The 21,374-nt window shown below is 32.7% G+C and overlaps 2 protein-coding genes across 10 annotated transcripts; one reads left to right on the top strand and one right to left on the bottom strand.

Moving 5' to 3' along the window:
• The first annotated feature begins 6,471 nt into the window (after positions 1-6,471).
• On the top strand, positions 6,472-9,577 carry LOC106100436 (F-box/LRR-repeat protein 14). Its single transcript, XM_013279290.1, has 3 exons — positions 6,472-6,657; positions 7,014-8,750; positions 9,030-9,577. Exons 1-3 carry the CDS (start codon positions 6,640-6,642, stop codon positions 9,273-9,275), a joined length of 2,001 nt encoding a protein of 666 aa, XP_013134744.1. The 5' UTR covers positions 6,472-6,639; the 3' UTR covers positions 9,276-9,577.
• A 1,789-nt stretch (positions 9,578-11,366) lies between these two features.
• On the bottom strand, positions 11,367-21,258 carry LOC106100592 (heat shock factor protein). Of its 9 annotated transcripts, none has more exons than XM_013279506.1 (11): positions 20,985-21,258; positions 19,736-20,194; positions 19,460-19,663; positions 18,795-18,993; positions 17,897-18,533; positions 17,670-17,735; positions 17,096-17,201; positions 16,527-16,598; positions 16,081-16,156; positions 14,951-15,025; positions 11,367-13,841 (listed from the first exon to the last, which is right to left on the bottom strand). In XM_013279506.1, the coding sequence occupies exons 2-11, from the start codon at positions 20,114-20,116 to the stop codon at positions 13,675-13,677; spliced, it is 1,983 nt and encodes a 660-aa protein (XP_013134960.1). In that variant the 5' UTR covers positions 20,117-20,194; positions 20,985-21,258; the 3' UTR covers positions 11,367-13,674. The 9 variants fall into 9 exon arrangements, with proteins under 9 accessions (XP_013134960.1, XP_013134954.1, XP_013134955.1 ...); XM_013279500.1 differs by lacking the exon at positions 20,985-21,258 and adding an exon at positions 20,737-20,978; XM_013279501.1 differs by lacking the exons at positions 17,670-17,735; positions 20,985-21,258 and adding an exon at positions 20,737-20,978.
• Positions 21,259-21,374: the final 116 nt, after the last annotated feature.

Here is a 21,374-nt window from a genome sequence, read left to right on the forward strand (position 1 = left end):
AAAAAAAAAAAAAAAAAAATATACCGACGAATTGAATACCTCCTTCTTTTGGGAAGTCGGTCAAAAAAATGAGTAATACTGTAGCTTACGATTACACAATCAACTACGAGAGAATCACGGGTAACAATTTGATTTTTTTTAAATTGTTAAATGAATAACTAAGTTATTTTAGATAACAATTAATCTTAACATCGATTTGAAATCGACTTCCGGGAGACTTGTTTCTTACCTATAATTCGATCAAAACCAATAATAATTAGCTGAAATGTTTGAATTATTTTAATGAGTATAATTTATCAATTAAATGTAGAACGTGTCTGTTATTATCCTGAGAGACAGCGGCGGCGGGGAACGGTGGAGCGTCGTTGTGCGGCGCGGCGCGGTGCGGTGCGGGCGGCGCTGCGGGCCCGATCCCTCGGGAGCGGGCGGCTGCTTGGGCCAGCTCCCGCGGGACGTGGCGGCGGTGGGCGAGAACTTCACTTCCACAGGGACCCCCCCACTACCCACCACCTGGGCCCGCCGGGAGCGGGGAGGCCGCCGTGATATTTTTAAACAATATCTATTAAGTTCTCGTAGAATTAGCTTTTGTATCGAATACTACCAAAAACATTTAAAGATGAATGATATCATCAATTGCAATCTGCGTAAGGATATTAGGTTGCAATTTATTCCATTTATCAATCACAATTTCTTTAATGTTAGGTTAACTAGTATGCGTAATTTTCCATTTTAACGGGTATCCGGAAATTACAAAATACAAATTTTTAAAAAACAAAATGTGAAAACAACACAACTTTCCTAACCATTGAGCTACGAGGCGTAGCACTAACGAGCTAAAGGCTGCGCTCTACTAGAAATCTGTAGTAAAACATTTTTTAACTTAATCAAACATTGTAGCGTACAGTTCACCTGATGTGTGGCGCGGTGCTCTGTTGCCTCTAATGTTTACCGCTTTTTTGCGAAAACACGTGAGTGATTTATGGCAGCCCACAGGGAATGCGAATAAAAAATAATGCTACGCCGGGTAAGCGGATTGCATTAACAATTTTTGTTTACTTCTTACGGGCAATATTGTAAAGATTTCTCATACGATAGTTTATCATACTGTTATTTTATAAATGTAATTGATTTACAAAAATTAAATAAAAGCTCTGCTACCTCGAATTCTTGTTTTGATACTTGTGAACATTGTAAACTTTTACTGTGAATTTCTGATTCCTAGTAAAGCTTTATTATTACAAACTAGCTTTCGCCCGCGACTCCGTACGCGTGGTATTAACCTTTCGTATTTATAATATTAGTTAGATAGATAAAAGATAAATAATGCATAAACAAAAATAAGAACGAATGCATCAATACACATGACAGTGTTTAGTACGCAGGCTGCGTCCAGTCCGCAGATGAGAGGTCAACGTCAACATAAAACTGTTATGATATGGCTTTAGCGTATTTCCCAGCGGTGCGGGGCGCGGGGGCCTGGGGGTGCGCGGGCGCGGGGCGGGGGTGCGCGCCGCCCTGGGGAAATTTCCCGGCGACTCTCTGCGGGGCCTCTACAAGTTTTATGGACGCGCAGCACCCCGCGTCCCTCCCTGCCCCGCTCTCCTGTCTCCCTTCCCCGCGCCCCGCATACCCATCAACTTCTTATCGTCTCACGTAACAAGTCAGCCCGTCAGGATCTGCCGAATAATATAATTACCTGCCCGTCTATTGTTCATTGATTTAACCCTTACGCTCACCCTCCCCTGTCACAAGCCTCCCTTCAGCTATTTACAACTGCAACATTATATAAGCACATAAAGAATACATCAAAAAGACTTACTCGATATAATACCAGACGGACACGTTAAGTGAAAAAGTTGATAAATAAAGCCAGTACGAATTGACCCTTTTCAAAGAGCTTACGAATGTCCGTGCGGAGCTTAAATGTTGCGTGAAATATTTGTGAAAAATTAAGATAATATTAGCGTTTTGCGCTCCGCTGCCTTTAGCCTCACTCGCTCGTATAACCTTCACGTGAAATATGGTTTAAGCCGCATTAAGTTTAATTATTCTCAGGCGTCAAGTGTAAGGTAAAAAACAATTCAAGACACGGCAATTTGTTTTTATAGTCTGCTTGGGACGGCGGAGGATTAACATTTTCATTGTATGTGAAATTTTAATTCGCCAACATGAGGGATGGCGGCTTAAATTGACGTGTTATTGGACCCCTGTGAGCGGAGGCTCACGGCTCGCACTCAGATCTACCAATTCCTGAAAATATGCGATGAAATTACTTAAATCAAACAATAGAAAAAATTATTTGATAGCTTATATTTTTCATAACACAAGGTCGCTAACTAGCGAATGGTTGTCTGATATCTCAAAAATAGTAAAATAATCGTATTCTATAGACTGTTAGGACAGTACTTGGTAGGAATTGAACTTGCAATAGTATTAAAAGGCCTCTCTATTGCTACTTTTCCGAGCCGAAGAACAGCTTTTTTACCGAGGTTAACGTATATAATACCACAACAAGGAGTGTGGAAACCCCCACTTCTGTTCAGAGCCCATATGACTAGCTTCTAGACGTAGGTAGTTCGCGAGGTAGCACAGCATTAGGTACCCGCGATTGCCCTGAGAGTCATATCGCCTCTCCCCGCGGGACGCATTACGGAAGTACTGGAGTGCGGGATCGATATCTTAAGTTAACAACATTACATCGCACCCGTTCAGCCACAAACATCTGGTAACTGTATTAAAGCTGTATATTATTTTCTTGAAGTCAATCGTTAATTGGTAGATAGATAAAAAATAAATGGACAACAATTCTTGTCTCTATTTAATTAGTTACTAGCTGTTGCCCGCGACTTCGTTCACGTGAAATTAAATAATAGCCAATGTTACTCCGTGATAGCGCAGCTTTTTAATGGTAAAAGAATTTTTAAAATCGACACAGTAGTTTTTGAGTTATTTCGATACATGCAAAAATACAATTTTTTTCCTCTTTGCAATATAAGTATAGATTAACTATGAATATTGACTATTCTTACGGTGAAGGGAAACATCGTGATGCAACCTGCACATATCGGCCAAGAAATTCAAAGATATGTGTGAAGTCAACCAACCCGTACTTGGCCAGCATGGTTGACTATGGCCTAGACACCCCTTATTATGGTAGGATCCGAGCCCCTCGGTGGGGACGTATAGTGAGCTGGTGATGATGATGATGATAGATTGACTTTTACGTCTGATAATCAATTTAAGTAATTAGAAGACCATAAGTCTTGAGTCAGACTTAAACAGTAGTATTCTTTAAACGTAATGAACACTATGAAAAAGTTTTTGTAGCGCGTACTGCAATTACTATTTGCGTGTTTAAGAAAGATTTATCCAAATAAATTGACATTTCATCGTTCAGATTTCAAGGGGTGTTAATCCAGGTACCAATCTAACGATCCACTTTGTTCTATCCCATAAAAGCGTACGTTGTCTAAAACTGGTGGTTTGAAACAAATGAGTTAGGCTAAACATTGGTGGACATTAGGCCGGCTTAGGCGGGCATTGGCACTGACGGAGCACTGATATTATGCAGCCGCGGCCGCAGCAGGCTGGCAGCCGGCCGTCGCAGCGCGTCCATCACGCACGACGCGGCTCCCGCGCCCACGTCACACTATTAATTACACAGCAAAGCTAAAACTACGACGCTATTGCAAGCTACACACATATACCGTTCAATCGTGGTCTTTGTAGTGTGAGATGTAATCGGTTTTAGTAGGATTATTTCGTTATGTAAATTATTTCTGCCAACATTTGGGAAAGGAATCTTCCTTCTTACTAATGTTAGAAATGCCAAAGTTTAGATGGATAGATAGTTGATTGTTAGAGTTTGCAGCTTAAACGGCTAAACGAATATTGAAGTGGTGTAGATGTAGAGGATAGTCTAGTAGAATACATAAGCTACTTACTTTTGTTTTTCTTAATTCCACGCGGACGGAGTCGCGGCCGTAAACTAGTATCAAATAAAATTGTGGGTACACGGGCACCATGTTAAAATTAAAATTAACCTACTAAAAAGCTTTAAAGGCTCTTTGTAACAATAGACCGTAGATCTTCATCACTTTGAAAAACAGTAATATGTTTATTAAATCGAATATTTTTTCATAGGTAAAACTTAATAATTAACAGTGAAGTTAAATAAGTGTTTTCCAAGCATGGAATATAAAAATTATTATGGAAAATGTATAAAAACTACAATAATACGAGTTGTAGCTTATTGGACTGGTATAATCGTTCATAAGCTGCCGCTTCATAACATTACAAGACTTCCTAGGAAATTATTCTGTACAACATCTAAGCTTTTACCTACTTTATAAATATTTCTTAGAATCTAACTTCAAAATCTCAAATACAATGATCATATGCAAGCTTTTATGTTGGCATTTCATAAAAGTTACTGGAGTTATAAAAACGGTATATTATTTTTCTTCCTTCAACTTTGAATTTAAATTGTACCTGTCAATAATATAATATATAAAAATAATAAGCTGTTTATATTTGCGGCTTGCATGTTGATGGTAAAATTATTTATCAAGTTAATGAAAATTAAATTAAATAAAGGAAATACCGATTAAACCCTTGGGTAGTTTAAAAGTAACAGTCATTTTTTCACGACAATACGGAGAATGAGTGAAATTAACTGTTACAGTGAACTCAAATGATAAAATAAATATATTTTGTACCCATTACCAAATACAGTTAAATTTAAGTACACAATGATCCGAGTAGTGTCATTAATTACCAATAAGTTATTCTTAAGTAAATGTAACTTTAAGTCATTCAACGCAACCGATTATAGAATTAAACATTTTTCTAGTAAGTAAATACATTTTAGTTTTAATTATAATATTTACATGTGTATTATTAAAGATACAGTTGCTTAGGAGTTGCGTCTGTTACTTATTTAACTAAATAAACAATAAGCATAATCCACATTCTAAAGCTGTACTAACAACTAATAAAAGAAATATCTTTATTCGCGAATTAATTAAAATATGTAACTACTATTCCAATAAGAATCATATTAGTAATATATCTTTTTATAGAACTAACTATTTGCATGCAACAATAACTTACGTTTCAGTGATCTTGGTTTTGCTTGTTTTCTTCGTGACATGCTTCCGTGATACACTGAGCCATCCAATCACATGTTAATTGTCGAATTGTTTACATCGCGTTTATCACAACACAAAACATTGACGGATAACGCGTAAGTTATCGTAAAAGTATGATGGCGGGAATCGTGTGTAGCGCGGGATAGCAGGGCGGTCGGTGAGCGCACCCCGCGCTTACTGAGGTTCCTGGCGCCCAACAAGTGGCACCAAACAATATTGTAACCGCGCAAACTCCTGCGTAAGACCGTGATGCCTCCAATTTACTTCTTGCAAGATGCGTGCTAGGCTGAGTACACACTGTCAACACAACAAAACGTGTTTACAAATAGCTTTTATTTTCATACTATAACTATGTTATCTATCATGTGGTGTACAATTTTGATCGTCATATAGGATCTTCTAAGAACGTAATGGGTCTTGTGATTTCCTAATGTACATATTTTTTCTGTGTTGGAGTTTTATTTCTTTCCGCAAGCCGGAAGATTGAATAAAAAATTCTTATTTTTACGTAACTGTCTCGGGTAGCTTCTTTTCACGTAAATACGTTTTTAATATAACTATATCGGTCTCCCAAAATGAAAGAAACGGTTTAACTATTTTTTTATTCGTATTCCAAACAATCTTTTTTTTATTTAACAATTACAATTAGTGTTATTTAAATGCGTTCTATGACGATAGTCTATAACGAACGCTGTAACACAAAAACGTTTCTAAGAATTTTATTATAAAATATTAAAAATCTTTATGAAATGAGAAGTTATATTACCGATGCCAAAGGCTTGGTATCAATTTCAAGCAAAGTTGCATTCATAGCGTTAATCGGCGCGGTGAGCACGTATGTCGACACGTGCTCACAGCGCCGCGAGTTGCGTTTGCGTTTGCGTTTTGGTCGCGCCGCATTCGCATTCACATTTCTTCCATTTGTAGTTTCGCCGATTGCTTCATGCCAAATTACTATGACATCTAACTCAATATTATAAATGCAAAAGTTTAAATGGATGGATGGATGGATGGTTGAATAGATTTAGAGTGTGGATTTGTAGCCTAAACTGTTGAACGGATCTCGATAAAATTTACTACAAATCTTAATAAATTACCTCTCTCGATTTTTTTTTACTTCCACGGTCGGAGTCGTGGGCGAAAGCTAATTTTTACTAAAGAAAACGATTTAGTAATTATATGGTTTGTCCGTATTTTTATAATAATGATTTATGAACGGTGCTCTTAATTTGCCATTGTACTTAAAAAGAAAAAGCTTATAACGAAACGTAATTTACGTAATCTGTTTACAAACTTCAAAATCATAAGACAAATTCAAGGTCACTCACATGTTTGTCAAATTAGCAAAATGTCATATGTTTGGCCATAGACTTCAAATTTTGCCATTGAACTTAAATAATTAAATAAATCTGGTCTAAATTTTCAATTGAATAATGTAAAGTTGCTATACACTTCAAATACAGAGATTGTGCCTTTTTAAAATTCGATCATGGAATTACCATTCGAAGTAAGTAGACTAATTTAATCATTAATTAATCGTAAGGTTTCTTTGTCTGACTTTTATATCATTTTTTCACGTGATTGCTATCTTCCTCATAGGCATTTTGCTCTCGTAACTGAAAAGATATGACCATTGTTTGGCTTTCTATATAAATTCTGTAAATGTATGATTTTTGCTTGTTTATAAAAATATACTTCATTACATATGCTGGTCTGGTCTAAATATTAATATACAATATGAGTATTGCATAATTTTCATAAGTTATCTTTACAAGTTGAAAAATTGGAAATGGTTATTTTTTTATTGCTATGGCCCTGCATTCTCAAAATAATGATGAAAACTTATTTTTTTGTATTTCACAGGTGTTAGTTTATCTTTTCAAATACCTACCAAAGTCGGACAGGAAATCTGCAAGTGAGACATGCCGCTCCTGGTATTCAGCAGCTAATGCTTATTGCTTCTTAAAGAATAAAGTAGTTGTTTTATACAAATCTATAAACAGTGATGAAGAATCCTCTAATCTAAGCATCTTTGAGAATTCAGCGACAGTTTACAGCAATTACTTATTCAATGAGGTTGAAATATCAAATAAATTAAATGGATTCTGGGAAAGAACGGGAGAAAATATTAAAAGCTTGACTTTTAAAAATTGTGATATGTGTGAGAAGGTGTTTGTGAATATTTTACAGAAATGTCCAAATTTAGAATCATTAAACATAGAGAGTTGTAAAGATCTTTTTATGTCAGGTCGTTTATTAGAGGGAAAAACTGATGGCCTATTGGTAAATAATCTAGAAAATTTGAGATCATTGAGCCTGTCCGGCAACCAATACCTAACAGATGCATTATTTAGCCGTTTTGTAAAGGCTGCTCCAGCACTTGAACATTTAAATTTATCAGGTTGCTCTCTTCAATTCCATTTGGGTTTAGTGAAGAAATTTTATCCCAGCGGAACTAATATATTTGAGAATCCATCAGAGAGTGTTTTAACATTTTATTTTGTGTTACAATTTATACATTCTCATGCTCAGAGTGTAAAAACGCTGCAGTTCTCGAGTACTTTAATAGATGGTGCTGCTTTAAAATCTTTATCAGAAGTTGTTAACCTTGAATTAAATACATTGGAAGTACATTCTTGTGATCAGCTCACTAATACAGGTATCCTGGCTCTTACTACACATCAGATTATGTTAAAAGAACTAGACATAGGGTTATGCACCAGAGTAACAGATCAATCTCTAGTTCACATATGTAACAATTTAATTAATCTAGAATATTTAAATATACAAAGATGCAGAGCTGTTACTGACTTAGGTATATCAGAACTTCATAAATTAACAAAGTTAAGAGTATTAAACACTTCGCAGTGTGAATTGATTACAAAAGAAGGACTAAAAAATGGTATATGTGCTGAAGAGAACACAGTTTTAGAAGATTTGGATATACATTCGTTAAACTTAGACCAAACTGGCGTTATAATGTTATCGGAGAAGTTGCCTAATTTGCGTTCATTAGACTTGAGTTATTGTTTTAATGCTGTGACAGATACATCTATACAGGTTGTATTTAAAAACCAAGGTTTCTTACACACTTTGAAAATAAGTCATTGTGATAAAGTGTCAGATGCAGGTTTGACTGGAATGGGCAAGTTACAACAAGATGGTGATGATGATTCACTGATAAGGTCCAATTATGATGAAGCTCCCACGCATCAGAAAATACATTTAGGCTCGAGAGCTGAAGAGGAAATAGTACGAGATGCGAATAGAAAGAAGAATGTAATGAGAATGTGTGAAAATATAACACAGGACTCATTTACGGGATACTCTTTGGCACGATTGAAACATTTAAAAGAACTGGATATGAGCGGTTGTAACAGAATAACTGATGTTAGCTTGACATATGCATTTACCTTCAAAGAGTTAGCAAATCTTAATTTCAGTAGATGTCAACAGATAACTCACGAAGGCATAGGACACTTAGTAAGAAACTGCCCGAGTATTGAATATTTCAATTTAACTGATTGCTATAATTTAAAGGATGATGCAGTAACTGAAATCGTAAAAGAATTACGAAGATTACAGACACTTGAATTACGGGTAAGACATTTTTTATTTTTAAATATTGAAATAGTCATAATAATTTGGGACATGTGAGACCTTGCAATAAATATATTCAAAGCATAAACTAAAAGCATTATTTGGATGTTAAGTGTTTAGTATTTTTGTATAATTTATTTTAATGATAACCTAATATTGAAATACAATGTCTGTTGAAACAATGAATTGACCACCTGTACCCCATCATAGGTCTTCTTAAAAAATTGTATTCTTTTTAAAAACTCAAATAAATTCAGTGTTGTGTTAATAAACTTTCAGGGTTGCAACCAACTCACTGACAGATCATTAGAGGCTATCCGGACGCATTGTGAGAAGCTCAAGTTCCTGGATGTGCAAGGCTGCAGATATATGTCTCCAGAGCTTGCCTGTGCCATCGGAGCCCTGCCCACACTGCACACGGTGCTGATGACGAAACCGGGGCCTTATATCACGGAATCAGTCAAGAACAGATCACCAGCACCGACATTTCTGCCATCGTTGATGAGGAAATTACGCTTACATTAAGATTTTTAAATAATGATTATCGAACAAAACATAGTTTACTATGAAGACTTTAGATCCACGGCACAAACCCAACCTTTTATTTGGCATATTGTCGACTGTAGGAAGTCCTTTAAAGAAAGTATTTTCATATCTTGTACAGTACATTAACATAAGTTAGAGTTTAGAAATCATATAATGTTTTAATAAAAAGCAATAATTATGTGATAACTCACTTTGTAATTTTTATTAGGGCAGATAATACATTATACATAAATTTAACAATGCAAGAAAAATTAGATGCAGATATAAATTTAGCAAGACTTTAGGCAAATTCGTGGTTTTTTAAATATTTTATAAAACAAAATTTAATCTAACAGGACAAATGTACATATTTAAACTATGACATTTTGATTTTTTTATATATATGTTTAAATGTGCGAGTACAGAAACTAATTTAAAAAGTGTGATAACATGTTATATTTCACTAGTTTTGATATATCTTGGCGGTTAACTCTCAACTTCATACAAGTCGGTTTCACACAATTTTAAGTATGTATGCTAGACACCGGGTGCGTCCATGTTCTTAAGCCGCCGAGATATATGAAAAGAACTATACATACAACAAAAAATGTTCTGGAATGGTGGTGACTTATTTATATGCGAACATTTCAAGTAGATCAAAGCCTGTCTATTTTAATTATATCGAATTGCATAAATGTATTTTTTAATAAATTGATAACTGCAAAAATTTAATTTTGGGACAAAAATATTTATAAGCGATATTCGTTTGTGTTGTGTATATTATAATATAACATTTTATTATATTTTAATAGATTATTTACTAATATTTACAATGATTTTGTTGCATTTGCTTGTATAAATGACTCAATGTTTTGATAAGCAGTACTAATAACGCTTGTAATATTGTAACGGTCATAATTTCGTTTATGGAATATGCTGTCATGTGTAATTGTGATATTAAAAAAAAACTGTGATAACAGTACATGTGGTTAAATCATAGTACAATTAAAATTTATTTTGCACGAAACAAGACTTTTTATTAAGGTTTTTTGAATACCAGGCTTTTATTGAAAACAGCAAACTCGATTCCCTCGAAAAGTAAACAGTATGACGTTATTTTTTATTTAATCCCAGTCCATTAGATTACATACATTCGGATAAACGAGCTATACAAAAATCGCCAATCAGGATGATTTTCTAGCTATAAACCGATTACTTGCAAGGTTCAACTCGGTTGGACAGTTTTTGATTCGTCATTTCTTTCAATATTTACCGGTCACTTGTTAGGTCTCAAGTGAAGGTCAATATAAGGCAAACCAGTACCAAATAGAGTAGCAACCAGAAGTTAATTCCATGCAATGACAAAAGGTATAAATTAATAAAAAGACATTTAGTATACAATCTTTTATTACATTAAAAATAACTTATAGGTATTTCTTTACATAGTAAATTATAAGCTAACTTAAAAACAAAAAAACTTTGTTCGTAATTCGTAAAAAATGTTATAATACAATGAAACCTAACATTATGTGGTACTTAAAATATTACAATACAAGCACAGATATATTAATTGCTATTTTTCGCAACATAATTGAAAGTCATTGGAAACGACTAGCGCCAAACAGATAAATATTTGCATTTTTTTCACCAAATTCCTATACAAATTTCCATATTCGTAGACGATTTTTACATAGTTTTACAATAACATTTAAAACAAGTTTCTCGTGTAACAATAACAAAAAAAAAACAAATTTTAACAATAAATATTTATATAGCCTGACCAGAAATATAAAAATCCTTCCCATATTGCTGAAAAATATGAATTTGCGTAAAATAGAAATTGATGTAACAAAGTCCCAGGCAAGGATTTTTGTATTCTTGATTAGGATATGCCCTATTTCATTTATTTACATGGTAATATATAGAAAATTTTACAAATACTTTTTTACTAACTGCAACACTTTTATAAGTTGAATATAAATCGGACATTTTCCATAGTAATGACACCATGTGTTATATTTTTGTAGGACAGTGTTCAAAATAATTTACGTAGGTATATGTATGTATATAGGTATGATACGTAGGTATCATAATTTTAGGATGGTAATGTCAGTCTGTATGTTTATAGCGATTTAAGAATACTAAAATATATGTAAAAATTTGTACAAGTTAAAAAAATTACACATAAATAAAACAAAAAACTATTGGACTGAAAACAAGATCTAAATGAGAGCTTCACATCCAAAATTTTTGTATTACTATTTTTTTATATACTATTTTGTATATTTAACAGTTCATAGGTACGGGCAAAATAAAAATAACCCTCATATGAATCTAATTCCTAATATTTTGCAATTCTCATTGTTATTAACACTGAGAATGGTAAACGCCTGTACATCGTATTTTTCAAACCACACTATTTCCTTATAAGATATCTAAGTCACATTTATCAGCACTCTAGTAATCGCATCTAAGTAACGATAGTAAAAAATGACTACGCATGAAAAAGTACAAACAATTTTATAATTTCAAGTGATATTGTGAATTCAACTGTCATTACAACTGGACAATTATTATCCATCTCTTTCTTGCTCTTGAAACACAAGCAATATTTAATAAGCATTGCGAAATTTAATTTTGATTTTAAACATTGAAATGTCGATGTCTATATAGCAAGCTGTGTAACTCTTTAATAAAACATTAATAATAAAAATGCTCTGCGGCGGTACTATCACATAAATTGTATTTTAAAATATCTTAAGGTACATTTTCACTGATATTACAGTGTAAAAGCACCTTTAATAATTGAGAATAGTTTACACCTCCTTATAGTAAATCTTTACACTTATAATTACAAATATATAAAAAAAAAAACAGATTATACATATGTATGTACATAATTCGCGTATGTAGACTTATTAAGTCTCGTAACAAAAATAATTTTATTATACTATAGAAATAAAATCTTTTACATCCATCACCGTTAGCCTTTCATACCATCAGTCAGTTTAATTGTTCTTTAAAGAAATTACTAACGGAAAAATTGAGATAATCTTTTTTATATAATAGGACCAATTATTCTTTGTTTTGCTGCGAAAGGTCTAGTAAAAAAACTTTTATAATCCCATAATCGTTATTAGGAGTTTTTTTTTTAAATCTAATATTGTATATAAGGCACCAGTAATATCTTATATAATCTGTATATACTAAATCCTGTCTGCAATTAAATAGTTTTTATATAACAAGCATATTTGTGGGTGGCCTTATACAAGATCGTCATTCGGTAATTTTATTGATATAAAAATGTTATATACATACTGTTCTGTTATAAGTCTAAAACAAATTAATTAGTTCACGAATTTATTAATTTTTGGGTTCCCACCGAAACATCTACAAATAAGTTATCTCTACTTTTTTTTAGTTAAACATCTCGAAAATTGTAAGTATTTGCGTTCACAAGCAATTTATTAAGTTTAAATCTATTCATTATTATTATTAGTTTGAGTTACTACAATAGTTGATTTGAAATAAAAACTTTGTACAATTTTGTACCAGCAAAACTGTCATATGGGAAATTGCGGTTTGACAATTGGCAGCATGATAAAATATATCATGATAATACCATGTTCTGTACCTACATAAAACCAAGTAAAAAATGATAATTATAATATCTGGCACAAAAGACAAAACCAAGTTCACATTTTTCAGTCCAAAATTAAATCCAATACTGAAAATAGAAAAAATGAACTCACTGAAATGATCAGGTTAACATCTTTGGTTGCAATCCAGTGACGGTATGCCACTGGACTGGAATGTCTACTGGACATTCAATGAAAAGAGAACACTTTTCGTTGAATAGGCCTTTAGCGACATTGTTGTAAAGAGTATGGGATGTTATCAAATAGTGCACAATAACAAGACTTTCTTTGTAATAAGTTTGTGGCGGCTACTCAGCTATTGTTCGCAAGCAATGAAGCTTTACAATGTAAGTTAGATTGAATTATAGCTAATTCAAATACACGAAATACTAACTTCAATCACAATTTTCGTTTCGGTTTATAATACCAATTTGTCTATAACCAAAGAAATTCAAAAGATATATAGAGCAAGCATTTTTATTATGAAATTGTTGAAGTTTTATTTTACGACAAAAGATGGAGCTTATTACAAATTTATAAATAGTCAATACAAGACACGAGATGGCGTACTAAACTTGACAACTGACATTACTTGATAAAGTAATTACCGGTTAAAAAAATTTAGTTCACTATGCCTAGTCTATATATTTCTATAAACACAATATAAATTATAAATCAACACCTAGTATCCTAGAAGTCACTTTAAATACACTTAAAGTTGAGAGTCACTTGCGCTTTTTCCTGCGTTTGTTAGCGGTGCCTCAGGGTGCCGGCGAGTGCGGGAGGTCGAGGCGCGGCGTATGCAGCGAGGAGCCGGGGCTCGGCACCACCGGCGTCTCCTGAGAATTCTCCCCCTCCAACTCGGGGAGATTTATATCTTCTAGATACGGAATATTCCCTGTATACGACATAAGCTGATACCCTTCAGCTGAAAGTTTCCCAAAAGTTAGTGATCGTATTAAAAATGACGATTGTGCTGGCGAGATATAAATATTAATTGATCATAGCAACTTACAAACAGTAGGACACATATTCACGCTAAAATACATTTCTAATACCAAAACAGAGCATATTTAAAAAAAAACATAGTCTTCAAATGTACATTGATATCCAATAAAGCTTGATGCAATTGAAATTAAAAAAAAATGACAACTAACATTATTTAAACCAATTATAATTCGACTCATTTAACGAAAATATTTGTATCTTATGGGGATTTTATAAGGGGAAGTTACATGGGGTCATATATCCCATAACTGCCGTTAGACAAACCTATTTTTACTAGTGGTCCTAAAAGGCTCATAAATTACTTGACATGGTTTCACATATGTTACTTCGGATAGCGGACAATACACTAAGCTTCAAATCATTACCCTTACCTTGACAAGCGTGGGTTCTAAATTAAATGTATAAGCCAAACAGTTTCCGGCAAACTCGAACCTTTAAGTAATTACTATAAAAACCAATTCGACCATAATTAAAAATCGTGCTTCATGCATTTTCAAAAATCATTTGCTAAAATAACTTTCATAAAAACAAATAATACATACCCATTACATCCAAATTTTAATTACTAAGCAATATATCTGATTTATTATTATTTATGTAGCTTTCTAATTAGTGACAAAATATAATTACTAGATGTTAGCAACAAATCATTACTAGATTTTAAAACAACAAATAGGTTATTTAAAGTTAGATTTATTGTACAAAAAGGCAATATTTTTTAGGCAAAAGGTATCTATTACTCCATAGACATATACTGCATCTATACCAATAATATAATATACAGAAACTCATATTTCTCAAGTAATTTGCAAAATATATTAATAATATTTAAAGAAAGCCACATAAAATACATACAAAAATAGGCAAATATGTCAATATCATGCGAAATTACTGCTTCTCACAAAATCGTCGTCACTTAGTATGAGAAACTACAGTAAGGGACTCACAACTATGAGTGCGAATATTCACTACACTAATACAAACTAAAGGCGTCAATATAAACGACTGGATTAAAATCAGAATGAGTACCATCGTCCTCAGAACAGTGGCTCTGGGCGCGACTTTCTCCGCCGACTACATTTGACATATCTCCTTTCTTCTTTGCTTCATTACATAAAAATATATTTCACAGGATTAGTAATGTTTAAAGTATATTATAATTAACATGAATATTATAAATAATCGTCCCATCTGATGAAAAAAGTAACATTTCTTCAACTCTCTCCGTTGTATTAATATTTCAACAAAAACCGTTTAATTTAAAACATAAATAAGAATAGAAGATATATCTAATGTGTTATTAATTGTGAGTTTACTCCAGTGTTGCCCAACTCATTAAAATAATCTTAAATTAAACAAATAATTTTGTTCTGTGGTTGTATTGAAAATATAACTAACTTAAAAGTACCTTCTTAGATCTAAATCTGTAGTCTTAGATTCGAAGCTAAAACCTTCATACTATGCGTGCACAATAACATAGTGAGTTCACATAGTTTCTACACATTCTAGTTAGATTCATATAAGTAAATTTTGTAACAAGCTGTTACTCAGGTATATGCAATCTTAATATCGATCTTATTAACTTCTTAAAATTAAAAAAGTTCCAAATTATTTTTAAATATCAACACTATCATAGACAAATGACGTCATCCAACCCTTTACCAAACAATCCATAATTAAACAATAGTCGATGTATACAATGTTGCAATGAAGTTGTAGTTCTACGCGGGCGTCTTATCGCCGCCACTGATCAGCCAATCATAATCAATCATCGGATACTGTTTTGTTGTATCTACAATTAATATAAACGTAAAATATCACTTGCATAACTGTTACGGCAGAATAATGAAACGACATTTAAATAAACAGCATCTTGAAACATATTCCATTAAAATTTTAACGTTCGACAGATTATTTATATCTGACAGATATTTTAAACGGTACTTACGAATTGTTTAAGATTCGTTTCAACATTCTGCCGTTAGTTCCCTATAATTCTTCTTTTATTTGTTACCTTATAAGCTGTACCCAAAAATCCACGGTATACCTTTATATGTTCAAATTTAAATACCAATAAGTTTTAAATAATGCAAACCATAAATAAGAATGCATTACATCATAAAATGCTGGTTAAATAAGAGATTTTATTTGTAACTCACCATTATTGCTTGTCTTTGCTCTCTCATCGCTCGGATTAAATGACAGCCCATAGAAAGGATCCTCGGAGCCAAACAACTGGAAACATTATTTGAACTATAATTTATATTCAGTTGTAAATATATTTCAAATCTACAGCAAGAATCGACTACTATAATTGTACGCACCCCATATACATTTGATAATTTAATAATATGGATATTGTAGATATCCTTACGTTGAAGTAAGTTTTATGTAATTCACCAGACTATCGAACTACAAGGGGCTGATTAAGCATTCAAAACTTTTCTCACGTAATAAACATTTTGTCTATTGTTAGTGCATATTTATTTAAATTATTTGCAATATGCACGACGTTTTAAAATTTAATTATAAAATCAATATCATATAGCATTTAATTTATATATTATGTAAATTTAATTAATTTGCATTTATTTCAAGAAATTACATAGTCATTCATGGTGTGTTGATGGAAAGGAATGACGAGAGACATCGCAGGTTGTACGCCTGCATCAGCATTCTATGGACAATACAGAAGTTAAATTGTAACATACTAATTAAAATAATAAAATTCCCGACATATGAAACAGCATCGATTATTTCTCAATCATTTAGTCGTACGAATACATAATACAACTAGACAGAGAGAAATCGTTATCAACGGTAATTAGAAAAAAGCCGGCATTACGTGGCCGAGTCGTCGGTCGGCTGTCGCCGCGCGAGTACAAAATGTTACAGTAAAAGCACAAGGTCTAACACGCGCGGCCAGCACGTTGAATGCAACGTGACCTCGCGCAGTGCTGCCAACCGCACGCCGCGATACCGTATAGCGACGCGACACCGCGCCTGTGTGCGTTACAAAGGCTCACACACACTGACGCACAACATTCGAATTTAGGGCGCGAAATACTCACCATATGTTTTTCAAAATCGTTTACACAACATTAAATGCACAGTAACATTAAAATAAAATTAATAAATTATAGGTACAAATACCAAATTAAATATTTAACATACCCCTAATAGAGTGTTTGTGTCTAAGGAGTAGCTGTCACTTCTTAGAAGTTCTCTTAATGAATCCAAGTCAGTTTGCATTGTGTCCAAATGGTCATCTATGTCATTCCTGGAAACATATGTTTATTATTAATAAATTCGTAGTTGTCTGTATTAAAAATGTATAGAACATTGTATTTATTTTCACTATTTATTGGTATTTTGTTGAGTATCAATGTATCATTTAAACATTAAAAAATTGTAAAACATATAATAATCAATTCAGAGAAAAAATAAATAATAGATATTACATAAATACAATACATACAATGAACTTAGTTATCATGAACTTATTTTATAATTACTAGAATAAAAATGGTTCAAATACCCAATGAAAATCAAATAATAAAAAAATATTGCTAACAACATATTGAGAAAGTTTCCTAAATTAATTTTTAATAAAACTAATAAAGTGTTTTAGTATAGACAGCACACACTGTCTGCAAAATACAACATTGAATGAATAATAAACCCATAAACATGGTTGTTAATATTTGCTTTAATAGCAACGACTTGCATTATTTGACATATCACATACTTGTTTGAATTGGATCCAAAGGAAGAAAATTCATCTTGATTTTTGGCCATGTTATCTCTTCTATACCTGAATATTGAAATTAAAAATAGATATTGAAAAACACAGATTTAAATTCTTGAGGGAATTAACATATAGTAAAAATCTGCACATTTTTAATATGTGTAATATGGAATAGAAGTAATGTTGACAAAGGGTATAAAAATGTAGGTTTAACAATAAGTACTTACATAGACTGGAACCTGTTGACATTACTACTGTTGTTAACTGTAGCTAGTGTCATGTTGTTCCAATCAAAATAATCCTGTAATTCAGTCTTTATGTCAGCTAAATTCACATCACTAGGTTCATTATTCTTTGATTTCTTTGTTTTCTTTAATGGTTTTGTGTTATCTAAGAATTTTTCAACTTTAATATTCACTCCGCCGAGCATTTCATCTTTGGACATAGAGATAGCTGGTTCCGGTTTCACTGTTTCTTGGATTATGTTCCTAATACCAAATTCATCAGTCGGAGTGACTCCCGCATCACTAACTGAATCATCACTTGCAAATATTTCAGCTGGCAATTTGAAATCGGCTGAATTGTTCATTGCATTGTAATTACTTGAGGGGAGAAGATGTTTCCCACTTGGTATAACATCTTTTTTGGATCCCTTATCTTTTGGTTTTGAGGTGCCGGGTGTTGTCATGGTAGCTATGTTAATTGGTTGTTCAAGAGTGTTCTGTGAGATTGGAGATGTTGGGGACGGTGTCATAGGAGAAGGTGATGCCATCATAGGTGACGGTGATGTCACAACTGGTACAGGATTATTTACTCTTGTTCTCACATTCTTTTTTCGATTAGTAGGATATGACAGCTTCCAATCTAAAAGCCAAAATTATCATAAATAGTGTACCATTTAAGAAATTTTGAATGTTTTAAATAGATTCAGCAATTTATTCTTTAACAATAATTTGCTTGGAGAAAACCCTAAAGTAGTCAACAAAACTGTTAAAAAAATGCAAGTAAATTTTAAAAGTAAAGCAAAGTAAATTTTAATAATATTGCAATTTGAACAATTTCTCAATAATCTAGGTACAAATTCATTGAAAAATGTAATTAAATGCTTACACAATTGATAATTACCTGTCTCTGCTTCATCACCATCTGCCATTGTAACATGGTACTGTATTGCAGATGAGGGGTCAGCAGTGTTCCCCACAAACATTTCAGGATTAGCTGCAATATCAACGGTCACAAAATTGGATGGGTCTAAGGAATCCTGTGAGGCTTCATTATGTAACACATCATCATGAGCTAATTCATGTATTGTCGGCCCATCTTCCTATAATTTAAAAGAAAATAGTGAATAATTGTTACATAAACAAGATAATCTATTTAACATTTAAACCAGTGATTCCCAAAGTGGTCTATATCAACCCCTAGGGGTCTATGACAACCTACAAGCAAGGCAAGGGGCCTACATCAGCGAAAAAGGAATTTAGGGGTCCATGAAATGAAAATGGGGGTCCATGATAGTAGATCTCAACATGTACACTGATAGTACCTATTTACTTACATCATACTATCTTAAAATATCAAAACACATACATTATTTACAAAAGTAAAAAATTATTATACATGTTTATAAAATGTGTTTTTACTTAAATTTTTCAACACTAAACATCCCTATAGTTAGAAATTTACAGGAAATAAATATCAGGTAAGTAGGGGGTCTACCCAACATGGAAAGCATCTACATACAAAAAAAGTTTGGGGAACTCTGATTTAAACCAAGTAAAATAACACACCAAGTTATCTTCATTGATATCTTCTAAAGGAACTTCTTTATCTAGTTTAATGTTTTTAGCTCTACTTGAGTAAGGGCCATCACTTGTGGCAACATATGCTGCATTATTGATCATCAATTGGAAAGGCCTCTTCACACCAACATTATTTCCATTAGCATTTGGTGCCCTTGTTGGTTGTACCAATGACATCAGAAATTGTATAAGCTGAAATTATTTCACAAAATTAGTATAAACCCTAAAAATAAAAGGATATTATAAGATTATTAAAAGACATACATTATTAACAATTTGTTGCTGTTTGATATGTTTTTGCCTTAAAATTGCTACCTCTCTCCATAATGCTTCATTCTCTTGCTTCATTGCACTGAATTTAGCATCAAGACTTTCCTGTTTTCCTTTCATTTGTTTTACATCTGCCAATACTTTATTCATAAGCTCCGGTTTGAGCAGAATTTTTTCACCACTCTCATTGCTTGCAACAATCGACTTTGGATTTGCAATTTTCCTCTTTATATGTTCTAATAAATAAGCATGACCCCTCATAAAACATGGATGGGAAAATTCTATTTCATCCTTTTCATATCTTAATCCACCATTTTCAACAGATGTTATCTTATGAAAGCCATACATATTTAACTGCCTTATAAAGCTGGCCATATTGTTGTGCTTGTAATATAAAGGGAGTAGTTCTCTTGCAAAATCAGCTTGATTTTTTATTACAAATGTTTTTCCACCCTTAAAAAAAGTTAATTATATTACTATTACTGCATTTAGCTTTTTTACATTCTATCTTTTGCTATATATCAACATATGTTAAAATAGTTCCTTTCACTTTTAAAATGTTATTACTAAATTTGTTTTAATTTGCTTAAAAATAAGTAAAACCATATTATCTATTAATTGTATAAACAACAATCGATTTTATTTTACTTTTGCAAATAAACATTAATATAAATTTTAATTATCTTATTGTAATTTTATACTAAGTATTAATTTTATAAAGATTACTACAATTTAATACAGTTTTATTTTTTTATGTCCGTTGTGCTTCGCCTTAACAAATGTTCGGGCGAGAACCTGCGTGGTAGAAAACGTGACATGTAACTATTTATTTATCAAGTTTCGCAGCAGACAATCAGCTGCGTCTTAAATATGCATACAATTTTTAGGTTGTGTTATGGTTATTTTCCATTGAAGTTCGTTGCATCACATTTCATCAGACGTGTTATTTGATAGTGACATTAAATAACACTGTAAAAGGAAACTTATACACTTACAGGGCTCCATGAAATCAAATTATTCGTTTCTGAATCATTAACCAATTTCCATAATTTTCCTAAGAATGCAGGGACACTAGCCCCTATTTCTACGACAGAACGCATTTTTACTTTTTATTTGTGTAAACACTGTTTTTTGCAAATCAATTCCTGTACAGCGATATCTATTATGAAATTCCAATGTAACCACGAATCGCCATTTAATCACTACACATACACAACTGTGTTAATAATATGACAGTACATACAGATCGAATAACATCTGAAGACTACATTTCCACCAAGTAATGTGTCGCCCGATTCACATTGTTTTTGTCAAGGCAGCGGCAATTTACGTAAATGTGACTGTCCTACGGCGTAAATTATCATCTCTCTCTTTTACATTGTGAATAACAAAACAAACTTTCTGTGAAGACCTTTCAGCAGTAATACTTTCAGTTTTACTTAATAGTTTAGTATTCTTTCTAATGGAAACCTTTGAGAAAAAACCATAGAATAATGATGTATGGTCGCGCGCGGTTATTGGTTTGGTGGAAAATGGTTTTAGAATATGACAAACAAAAAGTACCAACCAAACATTTTTCGCCTCTCGCAAAAACTGCGTTCATTTTAAAGTTGTCATTTTCATTTAAAAAAAA

The sequence above is a fragment of the Papilio polytes genome, unplaced genomic scaffold, assembly GCF_000836215.1.
Source record: "Papilio polytes unplaced genomic scaffold, Ppol_1.0 DF824047.1, whole genome shotgun sequence".
Taxonomy (NCBI): Eukaryota; Metazoa; Arthropoda; class Insecta; order Lepidoptera; family Papilionidae; genus Papilio; species Papilio polytes.